The 15,389-nt window shown below is 41.9% G+C and overlaps 1 protein-coding gene across 9 annotated transcripts in view; it reads right to left on the bottom strand.

Annotated features, from left to right (window-relative positions):
• The window catches only part of SLC5A11 (solute carrier family 5 member 11), a 54,698-nt gene that overhangs the window by 16,566 nt on the left and 22,743 nt on the right, over positions 1 to 15,389 (bottom strand). For 5 of the 9 annotated variants that reach the window (XM_001501307.5, XM_014730049.3, XM_070232076.1 and 2 more), the window contains exons 7-10: positions 14,019 to 14,123; positions 12,646 to 12,751; positions 9,709 to 9,789; positions 2,108 to 2,313 (exon numbers count right to left, since the gene is read on the bottom strand). In XM_001501307.5, the coding sequence (XP_001501357.2) occupies positions 2,108 to 2,313; positions 9,709 to 9,789; positions 12,646 to 12,751; positions 14,019 to 14,123 (498 nt within the window). The remainder of the gene's footprint in view (positions 1 to 2,107; positions 2,314 to 9,708; positions 9,790 to 12,645; positions 12,752 to 14,018; positions 14,124 to 15,389) is intronic. The other 4 variants (XM_070232075.1, XM_023616092.2, XM_070232079.1 and 1 more) reach the window with 1 other exon arrangement.

Raw genomic sequence — 15,389 nt, forward strand, 5'->3', positions numbered from 1 at the left:
GTCTTGAAGCATCTGGAAAAACTACAGAGGCCTTGGTGAGTTACCAGAGCCTTTTTGGGCTGGTTCAGGGACCTATGAACAAGAACTAAAGTGTTACATCCTTACCATTGTGATGCTGTGGTGAGCAGGACCAAGTTGGAATTCTTCCCACTGTTTTTAGAGAGGACATCCATGGGGTGGTCTTCCTACAGCGGCCTGCCCCTTCTTTTGAAACCCATCCCCTCTCCACATAGCTACCCTGTCATCTTGGGCACAGTAGCCTGACCCAAGCTAAGCCTATCAGAGCCCTCCCAGAGGATTTTTGCATGTGAGACTTAGGGGGTTGTCAGCCTTTCTCCTGTTGGTCTGCAGTAGGAGACAATGAAGTCAATAGGTGAGAAAGATGATGGAGAGGGAAACCAGGATAAGTTCCAGCAGTTTCTGGAAGCTAGTTCCACTTGCTGCAGTGTGTATTCCATGAACTAATAAATCCCCCACCCTTTTCCTATCCTAGTTTAAGTTTGATTTTTTTTCTGTCACTGCAACCAAGTGTGCCCTTACGTGCACAAATTATATTTGCTAGGATGTTGCAAGTGCAAGTTTCTAAAATGTGGAATTGGCTCATTTGAGGAAAGGTGAGGAAGATCCTCAATCCGGAGCTGGGAAGTGAGCTCTTCTTGTTTAGAAGTTGGTTTAACTTATCTGTCACTTCTCAGAACTCCAAACATATAGCTATAGAGGCTTCTGAGAATGCTCAAGAATATGGTAATAAAATGTAAGGATAACAGACGCCATAGAATACTTCTCATTACTTCATTAAGGTGCCAAAAAAGGCATGCAAGCTTCTGTCCTAGCTGACGCATCTGGAAGCAGAGAGGAAAGAGTTTATAGCTTTGGAAAACAAAGCCCTTTCTCCTGGAGATCCAAAGCTGTGACTGAAAAGAATCCCGGTTTTTATTCCCAGGATATAAATTTGAGAGGCAGCTGAGTAAGTTTTAGGAGAGTTGTGCTGCTCAAAAACTCACGAGTCTTGGGAGGAGGGCGTCACCCTGTGTGAAAGGCCCCAGGCCCAAGGAGTGGGACATGGTTCACAGGAGTCTTCTGAAAATGAATTGAGTTAATGCTCACAAACCGGTTAGATCAGTGACTAGCAGGTGGTACAGCATGACTAATGTTTAACTGTCATTACTATTATCAATTGTTATTTACCTCTTCCGTCTCTGCCCGGGAAGATCCGGAACATGCTCTCAATCAGGGAACAATGAATGTTGCTCTGTCTCTCGTCCGTTCAACAACGAACCTAGATATAGTGCCAGCAAAGATGTGCATTTCCGGGGGCAGCACTGGCACAGTGAGCCAACACAGACTTTGGACTCCACAGAATCGAGCTCAGAGGCAACATGGTATGGTCAGGACCAAAGTCATGGGGTCACAGGAGAGCTTGGGTTTCTCCCCCGTTTTAACACAAAAGGATTTATTACAGACACTGCTATGTCTTTTGCTTTTCTCGTTTCTTTTTTCACACCAGTTACGTATGTGCCTTAAGGCCTGTGCTCAAAGGTGACTGCCTAACCACACCTTCCTCACCACCCTGTTTTCAATTGCACTCCCACACTCTCAATCCCCCTTCCCCAACTCTTTTTTTTAAATGACATTTATCACCTTTTAACATTCTACATTATTTACGTATTTATCGTGTCCATCTACCCCCATTAGAAAATGAGCTCCATGAGGCTCTAAGAGCTTTGTCCAATTAGTTTACTCATGATTTCCACGTGGCTGGTACAGAAAGGACACCCTGCGAATACTTGTTGAGCAAACGATATCTGATATCAGTTTTAACCTCCATTTAAAGCGTATCATCTCTTTTGCTTACTGGATCTTTCCATATATTCAGCAGGCTATATTAAGCTTTTCCCTTTGTAAGTATCAGCAGCTTTGGATTTGCCATTACATGAGCGAGAGCAAGAGATAAGATAACACGTAGAGCAGTAGAAAAGGCAGGAGGAGTCAAATAGGATGGGAAACGCAAATGAGAGGACAAGACGGAGGGGAAAAACCCCAGGCTCCAGCCACCCCAAGAAAAGAAGTGTCCTGGAGGGCGCTCACTCAGTCAGCTGCCCTGTACCTGATCCGTGCACCAGTACCAGAGGGACGGGATGGACATTCCAAATAGGATCCCAGGCCACGGGAGATCAGATGTCACCGGGTCTCGGAAAATATGGAAGGCATCTTCTCGGGGCAGCCCGCAGCTGCCGTTCCCACTCCGGTTGCTAGCCAGGGCCAAGAAGTACTTCTCCTTCAGGCCTTCCATCCCACCGACTGCAGCAAAACCTAGAATTCAGAGGAAGCCCAAATTCGCCAGGAACCCAGACCAGTCCACAGCAAGTGATGAGGGGATGATTGGAGCTTGGCGAACTCCTACTTAGAGCACAGCTACCAAGGAAGGTTAGCTGCCTTAAAAGATCTTAACGTCTTTTTTTTTTTTTATGCCTTTGGTAGTGACTATAGATTGCTTCTCAGAATAATATTTCTAACGCACAAGTACAGAGAACTGTAGAGGAAACCAAATATACTGAAGGCAATCATCAAAACATAAAAACTGTGACATAGCTATTTCTTTATTTGCTCCATTAAACAGTAAGACCTAGCAGTGGGTCTAATAACAATTTAGTTTTAAAGTAGTCATGAGCACAAACACAGTTCACCACATCAGCAACAACTGTAAAAACACCTGGATAAAAACATCTGAGATATCTTTTGGTATCAAAGTCACAGTTATTGCTAATATTCCTGTGGTTTCTTGCCTACATTTATAATTGAAAAATGCTAAATTTCAGTTATAGATTTGTGAAAATAGAGACGGATTTTTTTTTTTCCCATCCAGGTTCACAAAGCCCCTGAATTTTGTCCACGGACCCCAGGTTCAGAAACCCTGCCTTAAGGAGCATTCTTTCGCCTCTGAACTCTGAACTTTCGCTCTCAATTCACAGTAGCATGAGAGTAGTCCAAGTACTTTACAGCCTTGAGCAAATCACTTCTCCTCTCAGATTCGGTTTCCTGGTCTGCAAGCGGGGATGGTGTAGCATCAGCCTTGTAGGATTGGCGCAAGGACTGGATGAGACAATACACGTAAAATGCTCAGCATCTGGCACAAAGCGTGAACTATTCTAAACACTAATAAAGTGCTGTACTTTGCAGATAATTTGCTTCTTTTCAGTAATTGGAAGGATGCAAGGTTATCCCTAAAATAACATTGCTCTCACTGGATTGCATTCTGGAAGGCTTCTTTAGTACGGAAGTTGGTGTTACCACTTGAGGAGGAATGCCATGTGACCCGCAGCCTGGCTCATCTGTGCTGATGATTGTGGTGAAAAATGGCTACTGAGGGGAAAAAAATTATCGTGATGATCAATTTTTGTCATGCTTTATTTCCCTGACAAATTATTTTGTGGTAATGGTGGTGGAGGGGGTAATGTTTTTATCAATAATCGGACTGGCCGATTTGAGTGTATAAAGCAGGTGCTCTTCACTCGGCATATAGATCATAGCAGGGAGAAAAGCTGAGAATAGAACTGCCCCAGCGTGGGTGAAAAGGAATTAAGCAGAGCACGCAAACTCGAATGTGCACACGAAGCACCTGGGAATCATTAAAAAGCAGATTCCGATTCAGCAGGTCTGCAGGCGGCCTGAGAGTCTGCTCTTCCCGTGAGCTCCCAGGTGGTGCCCATGATGCTGGTCCAGGGACCACACTCTGAGCAGCACCGATGGAGGAGACATCAGGGTACCAAATGAAGTTCGGAGTCCTCTTGGTATAAAGGAAAGCTAGTGATTTTGAATATTAATCTTGATTTCACCCACTTTACTAAACTCCTTTTTAGGTCAGTTTTTCAGTTTCTCTTGTTTTTTCTAGGAAGCCAGTCATATCATCTGCAAATAATAATACTATTGTCTCTTTCTTTTCAATATATATGTTATGGGTTTTATCTTTTACTGCCTAAATAATTAGATTGCACCCTTTCTCTGATTCTAATGGGATTGCTTCTAATGTTTCCTGGTGGCCCTTTTTGAGGGGGTTTTTTAACAAATGTTCTAACCTCTTCTTTAATATTGGATTATTAAGGTTTCCTACTTCCTCTTGAGTCAAATTTAGTAATGGATTTTCCTAGAAAAATATGGATTTCAGGAGAGTTTTCATATCTATTAGCCTAAAGCTTTGTATATTATATTCTTATAATCTAAAATTGTTACTCTGTGCTTTTAGTTTCTTTTCTCATTCCTAATTATATGGCCTTGTTTTCCTCCTTCTCCTTGATTTGACTTGCCACTGTATTATATGATTCTTTACAAAGAAATACAAAAAATACAAAATACAAAAAAATACTTTGAAATTCTTTTCAAAGAGAAACTCTTTAGTTTTCTCTTTTCTAATTCACTAAACTGGGCTTCCATATTCATGAATAGCAATGCTTTTCTAGGAGTACAGCTTTTGACTTTATCATTAACTGTCAAACGTAATGTTCTCATCATTATTTCTAAGTAGTCCATAATTGCAGTTTTTATGTCCTCTTTGACTTAAACACTATTTAGGAGACTGCTTTCAAATTGCTAAGTAATTAGATTTTTTAATATTTACGCTATTCCTAGCGAGTTTAATTTTTTGTTTTATGTTGGTAAGATAATGTAATCTGAACAATGTTTGCATGGGTATTTTGGAAAATTTGTTTATTTTTTCAATGATTAATTTTTGTAGATGGTTCTATGATGCTGAAAAAAAGGTATGTTCACAATTACCAGAATGCTTATTCATTTATGTAATTTATAACTTCTAAATCCTTATTTATGTTTTGGCTTCTTGTTCTGTCAAAAAGTCTTTTGGTCCTATTTTTAGCTTCTGTCAATTTCTCCTTTGTGTATCTTGCCTCAACGTTATTTAATACACAAAGGTTATATCTTCATTTTTAATTTGCTATTTGTCAATATAAAATGACTTTTCCCTCTGTTTATTGGTTTTTGCCTTATTTTATACTTTGCTTTATGTGCACCAATTGCAACTCTTACATTGCATTCTATTTTATTCTGTCCTTTTGGTTATAATTGTTATTCCCTTTTAAGAAAGAACATACACACACATATATCCACATTTTATAGGCGGTAAGACATACGAATATCTGTTTCAATTTTTATATTTCCTCTTCATGATGTTTGTCTTACTTGTTTGATGGCCCCAAACTATCCAAAATTAACAGAATTAAACTATAATTCCAAAAAATCTTAGAGAATCCCAAGCAAGATAAATACATTCTCGTCTAGCTATATCATATTAAAACTGCTGAAAATCAAAAATAAAGAAAATATCTTGGGGCTGGCCCCGTGGCCAAGTAGTTAAGTTCACGCACTCCACGGCAGGTGGCCCAGTGTTTCATCAGTTCGAATCCTGGGTGCAGACATGGCACTGCTCATCGAGCCACGCTGGGGCGACGTCCCACATGCCACAACTAGAAGGACCCACAACAAAGAATATACAACTATGTACTGGGGGGCTTTGGGGAGAAAAAGGAAAAAAATAAAATCTTTAAAAAAAAAAAGAAAATATCTTGAGAGCAGACAAAGAAAGCAGAGAGGAACCCATATTATACAGAAAGGAGCAAACATAAGAAGTGCAGCAGACTTCTCAAAAATGATGCAAGCCAGCAGACAATAGAGTGACATCTTTAAAGTGCTGGAAAATAAACATAACAACCTAGAATATTATACCCAGTGAAAAGATTTTTCAAAAATGAGCAAGAAACAGAGATGTTTTCAGAAAAACAAAAATCGAGAGTTCATTACCGGAAGACCTAAATGACAAGAAATAAAGAAATGAAGATATGTGCAGATGATTAAATGAAAGTTAATATAAAAGACCTTTTCTTCATTTTAATCACTCTAAAAGATAATAGAATGTCTAAAGCAAAACTTGTAGCAGTGTATTGAGCTTTATAGCATATGTAAATGTATGGCAGCCAGAGTACAAAAGAGAGGAGGGAGTATTTGGAAGTGTCATATTGTAAGGTTCTTAGACTGTCAGTGAAGCGGTATATATGATTTGAAGGTAGACTGAGATGAATGTTGCAAACCCTAGGGCCAGCACTAAAATAATTTTTAAGAGAAAAATGGAACCAGAGGATAAATGGAACAAATAGACAACAACTGACAAGACAACAGATTTTAATCCAACCCTATCAATAATTACATAAATGTAACTGATCTAAGGACACAAATTAAAAGATAGAGATTGTCAGATTAGATTCAAAAAGCAAGACCCAACTACATGATGTCTTCAAGAGACCTACTTCAAATATAAAGACATAGATAGGTTAAAAGTAAAAGGACAGAAAAATATATACCATTCAAACACTAATCAAGAGAATGCTTAATATCAGACCAAGCGTACTATAGAACAAATACTACCAGGGATAAAGAGGGCCATCACATAGTGATAAAGGAGTCAATTCACCAAGAAAATACAACAATCCTAAATGTGTATTCACTTAACAACAGAGCTTACAAACACGTGATGCAAAAACTAATAGAACTAAAAAGAGAAATAGACAAATCAATAATTATAATTAGAGACTTCAACACCCCTTTTTTAGTAATTGATTGAAAAAATAGATGAAGAAATTTTATTATTAAAGATAAAGAAGAATTGGACAATACTATCAACCAATTTGACCTAATTGACATTTATAAAACACTACAGCCAACAGTGGCAGAATACATATTCTTCTCAAGTATACATGGAATGTTCATCAAGATAGGCACTATTTGGGACCATAAAACAAACCTCAATGAGTTCCTAAGAAACAAAATCATACAAAATATATTCTATGACTGTAATGGAATTAAACTAAAAATCAATAACAGAAATACATCTGAAAAATCTCCAAATATTCGAAAATTAATTGTTTCTGTTTGCTGATGACATGAGATTCCATATAGAAAACCCTGAAGACTCCGCCAAAAACTTTTAGGACTAATAAACAAATTTAGTAAGGTTGCAGGATACAAAATCAATAAACAAAAATCAGTTGCATTTCTATATACTAACAACAAACAACTGGAAAGAGAAATTAAGAAAACAATCCCATTTACAGTTGCATCAAAAAGAATAAAATATTTAAGAATAAATTTAACCAAGGAAGTGAAAGATCTGTACACTGTAAGCTATAAAACATTGATGAAATAAATTGAAGAAGACACAAATAAATGTACAGATATTCTGCGCTCATGCACTGGAAGAATGATTACTGTTAAAACGTCCGTACTGCCCAATGCAACCTACAGATTGAATGCAATCCTTATCAAATTTCCAATGACGTTTTTTACAGAAAAAGAAAAAACAATCCTAAAATTCATATGGAACCATGAAAGATCCCAAAGAGCCAAAGCAGTATTGAGAAAGAAGAATAAAGCTAGAGGCATCACACTTCCTGATTTCACACAATATTACAAAGCTAGAGTAATCAAAACGGTATGGTATTGGCATAAAAACAGACACCGAGATCAGTGGAACAGAATTGAGAGCACAGGAAGAAACCCACACATATATGGTGAATTAATTTTCCACATGTGAAAACCTACAGATACCTTGGGAGAAAGTCTACTAGATATAGCAGATTGATGAAGATTATTGAGGGTCAACCTGTAATCTCTCTCCTGACTGATTGCAATGAGTTAAATAATGGAACTTCCACATTGAGACCCCATACTTTTTTTTTTTTTTTTTTAAGATTTTTTATTTTTTTCCTTTTTCTCCCCAAAGCCCCCCGGTACATAGCTGTACACTCTTAGCTGTGGGTCCTTCTAGCTGTGGCATGTGGGACGCTGCCCCAGCGTGGCTCGATGAGCAGTGCCATGTCCGCGCCCAGGATCCAAACCAACGAAACACTGGGCCACCTGCAGCAGAGCGCGCAAACCCAACAACTCGGCCACGGGGCCAGGCCCTAGACCCCATGCTTTTATGGAGAAAGATCTAGACTTTTGGCTAAGTATAACAGACCATGTGAAGATCTACCTTTTGATATCTCTTGCCTCTGAAATCTTGCCTCTGAAAGTGTTATGAGTCATTCGTGCTCACTGGGAGGTTCAAAGTTTTGCTATTTATGATAGCGACCACACCAAACATTTATCTAGTCAGACTGGATATTTGTCCTCCATATATTTATTACTCATTTGTATTTCCTCTTTATATATACCAGTGAAGTTTTTCTTCTTCATAAGCGTCCAAAACATGTCTTGTTAATTATAAGCAATTTTGGTTGCTGTTTGTATTGTGAAACTAATTCATTATTCCATGATTATTTCTTTGAATTTTTGTTTCAAAGATAAAAGTAACACATAAAAAAAATTCAGACTGTGCAGAAAGACACAATATTAAGGTAAAATTCTTGCCTATACTCACTTTGACACCTGCTCGTAGACTCTTCCTACAAAGGTTATTACCGGGTGTTCTCCCCACTATTATTACCAGGCAGTATGGTTAAAGGTATGAGGTCTGAAGTCAGTCTGCCTGGGCTTGAGCCCTAGCTTTGTGACCTTGGGCAAATTGTTTAACAGTTGGTGCCCAAGTTTTCTTACCCAAAAAAGAAGGTGACAATAATACCAATATCGTTGGCTTGTTATGAGCATTAAATGAGAAAGTACATCTGGATCACACATGTTTTAATACTTATTAATTTTTTTAACTTTTTCTTTTGAGGTCATTTTAGACAGAAGAGTTGTAAAAATAGGACAGGGACTTCCCACACACCCTTCACCTAACGTTGTTATGTTACGTGACCACAGCACAGTCATCAAAACTAAGAAATGCACCTTGGTGTATTACTATTAACCATATTATGGACTGTTCAGATTTCACCATTAATGCTCTTTTTCTCTTCTGGGATCCAACCCAAGATCCCACTTTGCATTTATCTGTGTCTCCTCTAGTTCCTTCCACTCTGCAATAGTTCCTTGGTCTTCTTTATTTTTCATGCCCTGACACCTTTGAAAGAATACTGGTTAGATGTTTTGCAAAATGTCCCTCAATTTGGGTTTGTCTGATATTTACTCACAATTAAATTGAGGTTATTTATTTTTGCCAAGGATGGCACAGAGGTGATGTTGTGTCCCTCTCAGTGCATCGTATCAGGAGCTACATGATATCAATATGTCTTATAACTGGTGATATTAACTTTGATGCTTAATTACAGTGGTGTGGGCCAGGTTTCTTCACTGTAAAGTGACCATATTTCCCTTTGTAATTAATAAATATTTTGGACATGATACTTTGTGACCATAAAATATCCTATTTCTTCATAAACTTTTCACCTGCTAACTTTGGCATTTATCATCGGATCTTGCCTGCAGCAATTATTACTGTGACATTATAAAGGTGGTACTCTATTTCTCTGACTCCATCTGAATTTATTAATTGGAATTCTTCTGTAAGGAAGAATTTTCCCTTTGCCTCCTTCTATTTATTTACTCAATCATTTATCCAGATCAATATAGAAAGAGCTATTAATTTTTACTTAAAAGACAGTAAGTTTCCATGCTAAGCACAGTTCTCTTCCAGCTAAAATAACCATGCCTCAAGCAGAAATGCCCAAGTAATATGCTTTTGACAGCTGGGTTTGCTGATCCCAGTGAGGAGAGCGGATGTCTGTGCTGTCATCCACCCAAGTGACCGGGGACCCCACTTACTGTAGCCCATCAGGGTGAGCGCTCCTGTAAGCATGATCAAGGTCTGCAGAGCATCCGTGTAGATTACAGCAGCCAGGCCACCTGGTGGGGGAGATGAGCATTGAGGTGAGGGTCAGGTACTCTGATGGATAAGAGCTCCTTGTAGTTGCAGAGAGAACCTGGAAGTTCAAGACCTGACTGTGGAGATTTCTTAGTATGGATTGTTTGCAAACATGGCCACAATATCTCCTGCCTGTGTGTGTGCCCATTGCGCACTGTGGCTTTGCTCTGCCTTTCAGGTTGTGAAGTCGATTTCTCTACCTCTTAAATATGGGCTTGCCCCTATGACTTGCTTTGACCCACAGAACACGGTGGAAATGATATCATGAAACTCCAAGCCTAAGCCTCGAGATCACCGTTCCTGATAGGACAATGGCCCACATGGAGGGAAAGCCCAGCTGACCCAAGCTAACGTCCAGCCACCTGACTGAGGCCATCTTGTTCCAGCCAGCTGTTCCATGTGCCATCTGACAACTTCAACAGCCAGGTGAGGCCAACAGAACAACCATCCAGGAAACACACGGCATGAATTGTGGGGAGCAATAAACCATCGTTGTTTTAATTCCCTAAATTTGTGAGTGGTCTGTTACACAGTAATTTCTAACTGATACAGGAAGTGATGCTTGGGCCATAGTCCCGAAGCTCTGAACACCTTTATTTTTAACATTGGAAAAAGGATGTGAGTACCAAGTATTCAGAGCCCTAATAGGCTTCCCAAACAGGAGCATGGTGGTTGGTCTCAGTGGAGTCTTGTTGGTTTTGCTGCCTGGAAAAATCTTGGTAATGACAATAATGGTAGCAAATCTATTGGCATCTAGATAGAGCAATCTTTCTAGTCTCTTCCCTATACCTCCCTGTTGGGCTGGCCCGGTGGCACAGTGGTTAAGTTTGCACGTTCTGCCTCAGTGGCCCAGGGTTCGCTGGTTCAGATCCCGGGTAAGGACCTATGCACCGCTTGGCAAGCCATGCTGTGGCAGGTATCCCACATATAAAATAGAGGAAGATGGGCATGAATGTCAGCTCAAGGCCAGTCTTCCTCAGCAAAAAAGAGGAGGGTTGGCAGTAGATATTAGCTCAGGGCTAATGTTAGCTCAGGGCAAATCTTCCTCAAAAAAAAAAAAAAAAAAAAAAAAAAAACCTATTCCTTCCTCCTTCCCAAGAGGGGAAGGGGGCAATTATCTGATATAAACATACTTACTAGTGGGCAAAGTCACTGTTTGATAAAAAACCATGCCCATGGGTGTGGTGTTCTATGATTCCTCCTTCCTTGCCAGGAGGAATAGGGCCCTGTCACAAATCAGGAGAAACGCAGCCTAGAATCTGGCCCCAGTTCTTTGCTGTCCTCCCCTGCAATTAGCCTGAGTGTGGTGAGATCCTGGAGTTTGGTACCCCTGAAACCCACCATCATTTCTACACTAACGTTTATTATTTACCATGTGCCAGGCACTGTGCTTAGTGTTTTCTTCAATCATTCACCAAATATCTGGGGAGCACCCTGCCCAGTTCCACATGGCCTGGATGCAGAGGCAAACAAAACGGCACGCTTCCTGTCCTCACAGAGCCCACAGTCATGGTGGAGACAGACCCCCACACAAGGAGACACAAAGATAAACTGGCATTGCGACCAGCCCTTCCCTTTCTCTCGTGCTCCAGGCACGTGGCGTCTATTAGTACTGAAAACTCAGCCAAGATATTTATGCCAAAGATCTTGGGCCTTTGCATTTGTCAGATTTGGTCCCTTTTCTGTTTAGATTCCCCAGTGGTATTTCACAGCACTTAGGACTAAATCCAGGCTCATTTTATCTCCTTCGAGGCTCTGGGCCCCGCTCCTTTCTCCACTCCTTTCTCCTACCCGAGGGCTGCTGCACAGCACGATGTCGGGGGCTCCACTCTTACTCTGGTTTGTGTGAATGGCTCCCCTGGAGTTGGGCAGGACTCAACCTGAACAACCACTTGCTCACTCAGCTTCAGCCACACTGATCGCCTTGCTGTTCCTCAAACAAGCCAACCAGCTTCTCATCTTGGAGTCTTTACACTTGTCCGTCCCTGTGCCTGGAATTCTCTTCCGTGGAACTTCTCACTAGTATTTTCTTCATATCATTTAAATCTGGTTCAAATATCACCTTAGAGAGGCCTTACCTGAACACTCTATGGAAAAGAAATCCTTCCTCCCTTACTGCCCGTCTTGCCTTGCTTGATTTTCCTTCACAGCACTTATCAGGTTATAATAAAATACCTTGACATTATTTATTTGTTTCCTTGTTCATCGTCTGTCTCCCCATCCCCAGTAGAATGTAAGTTCCTCTGGGGTAAAGATTTTCTGTCTTGTGTACTGCTGTACCCCAATGCCTAGCCTGATGCCTGGCTTACCGTAGGTGATATATATCTATACATATTTGTGGAGTGCATTATATTAGACCAAGAGGAGGCAGAGAAGGGTGGAAGTGGAGCAGGAGAGAAGAAGTTGAATATTCAAAACCAGATACTTGTCAAGGCCCTTCTATGTGCCAGTCACTCTTCTAGGATGCAAGTCTGAGGGGGAAAGATGAGGCCGCCTGACCTCAGCCTCCAGGATTACGGTGATTTACGATCTAGCTTGACAGAGTGCATGTGAATACACACACTCAGCACTTAGGAGGGTCTCAATGAATAGGTCTTGAGTAGATAAATGGAAAATAGTTGGTGCAGGTACTTTTTAAAATTCTCCTTCTTATCAACCAACCATCTTTCTTTGGACAATGGCCAAGAGAAATCATATTATCTGGGGTCACGGATTGAGGTTTAATGAATAAGTGGTCTTAACACTCTGGAACATCAGAAGCTGGGCCAGGAAAAGATGGGGTGGTCCACAGCCCCTGCCCACCACCTCTCCCAGTATCACCCCTTGTTCAGCCATACCTGCAATAGTGTATAGAGCTGTGACAGCCAACAGCCCAACTATGGCCAGATACAGATCCAGGTGCAAAGACTGCTGAATAAAGATAGCGCCTGCATACATGTCCACCTATAGAGACACAAGGTTGATGGGTAAACAAATGAACGAATGAACAGACATTTGTAGCACAGGTTCCCTGAGATCAGGCCCTGGCCTAGAGCTGGCAGACACAGAAGAGTCATATACTGTCCTTTATTCATCTAATCTATCTCTTCCCATATCAGGGGTCTCAGACTGGAGCCTTGTAGGCAATTGTGTCTGAGACCCCTCCCCTGGCTGATACATAGACCTCATCAATGGTCTTCCTTCTGCTACACTTTGTCTTCTTACACTCCTTCCTCTACACTACAACCTCTACTACATACATCATGATCATATCATCCTTCTCCTCCCCATTAAAACTCTTCAATGGCTCCCTATTGCCCCCAAGATAATGTCTAAATAAATAAGTTAGAGTTGCATGCCAGGCCCTCCATGATCTGCCTGCCACTTGGCCTCATTCCCTTTACACACTTCACATTCCCAGGCCTCCAGGCACCCTGAAATACTTCCTGTTTCCCCAACCAGTCATGATCATCCGTGCCGCCAAGGGTTACTTGTTCTAGTCCATCTGTCTGGAAGGCCATCCCCCTTTGTCTAACTGGAAAACTCCTCCTCAGATGCAACTGCCTTTGTGAAGGCTTCCCCACATCTATAGCTAGAGAGTTCTGAAAGGATGTTTTCCTTCAACGTCTGTCTCTCGTGTCTGCCCCTGGCATAGAGTCAGTTATTGTTGTTCGGATTGAATAGAGTTCCTCTGCCCGCCTCTCCTCCCTCTCACACAGGACAAGCTCTCCCCCAGCTCCAGCCGGAAGAGAAGACAACATCTTCACGAGGCAGGCCGGCGGAGCAACAACGTGCCTGGAGGTTGCAATGCGTCTGCTCTTGGCCATTTTCCAGGAGATCTGCCCATCTAAAGGTCAGGGTAGGGCAGCCCAATGGGCCATCAGCACATCTGATTAACAGCTGATTACTGCCTGACCCCAGGATGAAGGCAACAGCCCCACCCAAAGGTTGGCAGGGCTCTCGGAGTCCATTCAGTAACCTGCATCATCCTGAGTTGTTGTCAGAGAAGCTTCAGCAGGAGTTGGGGCAGGGAGTCCTGCCTTCCTCCTTTCCTCCCGACTTTCTCTGTCCATGCTTACCCTCTCCCCCCGCCCTTTCCAGCTTCCTCTAATCTCCCTGAAGCCCCAAGAGGAGGAGAAAGTGGTTGGGGAAGAGACACCCCCAGCAATGGGCTGTAACTGATCTGCTCCCCATGCTGCGGGAATGTGGCCGGGCCCTGTCCCTGCCTTACCGAGATCTTCGTGAAGATGTAGATAAACAGGTAAAGCACAGCCAGGATGATGGCGATCCTGTTGCCGCCAAAGCGTTTCCTTAGGTATTCTGGCATCGTGGTGACCTGGGGGCCAGAGCTGAGCTTTCACCACCCAGCTGATGTCAGGCACATGGCCTCAGGGCACCAGCCCATCCACCTCCGCCCCTCTGCTCCCCAAACTCAGAAGCACAGATGGTCTTCTTGGGATTCTCAATGGGAGACTTAAGAAGGGAGGAGAAAATGGAGACAAAGGGGTGTGGAGGAATTGGGGTTCTATGCAAGGGTATGTACCCAACTAGCACATATCCCAAACACAAGGCATTTGTGCACCCCCATCTCAATCTTTGCTTTCTCCTATATGATTAATTACTTAATGTTTTTCTTTAAACCAACTCATGTTTATATTTAAATAAATTTATCTAAAAAGAAAACTTCAAATCACCACTGTAAATGGAAAATCAATCCTAAATTTAAGGGAGGCAGCAAAAATAAACACACAGATAATAAAACAATTCATTTGTTCCCTAATCTTTTCTGGCAACTTACTGTTGCATACCAAAGACTCTGGGCCCAGAGCCTGCTCATTCTTTTTTTTTTTTTTCTTACAAAAAAGAGTTATTGGAGAAGTGTCGGACAGGTGTTAAAGGCACACTAGCACCAACACGAGACTTTCCCCCTGAGTTCATGGAACCACTGAAAGATAATGGAAAAGGAAATAACTTTACAACGTGATTCGGTGTCATTGGCCTCATGTCTACCACCTAAAATCATCTCAAGGATCTCCGTATTTGTCCATATCCCAAACCTGGGGGAAATTGTTCTACTGTAAACCTTTAGCCAGGTTACCTGGAAAAGCGGGGAATTCTAGTAGCAAAATGTGCAGGCTCCAGAGACGCAGAGAGACCAGAGACCTCCTTCACCAGGGAGACCCTGAATTATGGCAGTTCCCTCATGCTCTGCGGTGAACGGTCCAAAGCTGGCTGTCATTACGATACGGGACATCATCCCAGGGACTGGGCCATGCTGCTGAAAACCATTACTTGGGTGGCACTCTTCTCGTGGTTTGGTGTGTTCTTTCCCAATCTCCTCACCCTCACCATACCCCCAGACTTGCGGTTGAGATAATGCCATGTCTAGACTCTGGGAACCTCCAACCAACAACTGTTCTCCCATGAGGTACTAGGTCTTGGGTGGGGAAGGAAAGAGTAAGGGTGATATCTGAGAAATGTTTGCAGCCTCTCCTCCAAGCTGTGGCTGCTTGGGTGTCCCCAAGTCTAACCCAGGGAGGTACCCAACCATGAGCTGATGAATGGCAAACCATCCATTCCAAGGTCAGATTGTGAAGGCAGA

This window comes from Equus caballus, chromosome 13 (genome assembly GCF_041296265.1).
Source record: "Equus caballus isolate H_3958 breed thoroughbred chromosome 13, TB-T2T, whole genome shotgun sequence".
In the NCBI taxonomy this organism is placed as follows: Eukaryota; Metazoa; Chordata; class Mammalia; order Perissodactyla; family Equidae; genus Equus; species Equus caballus.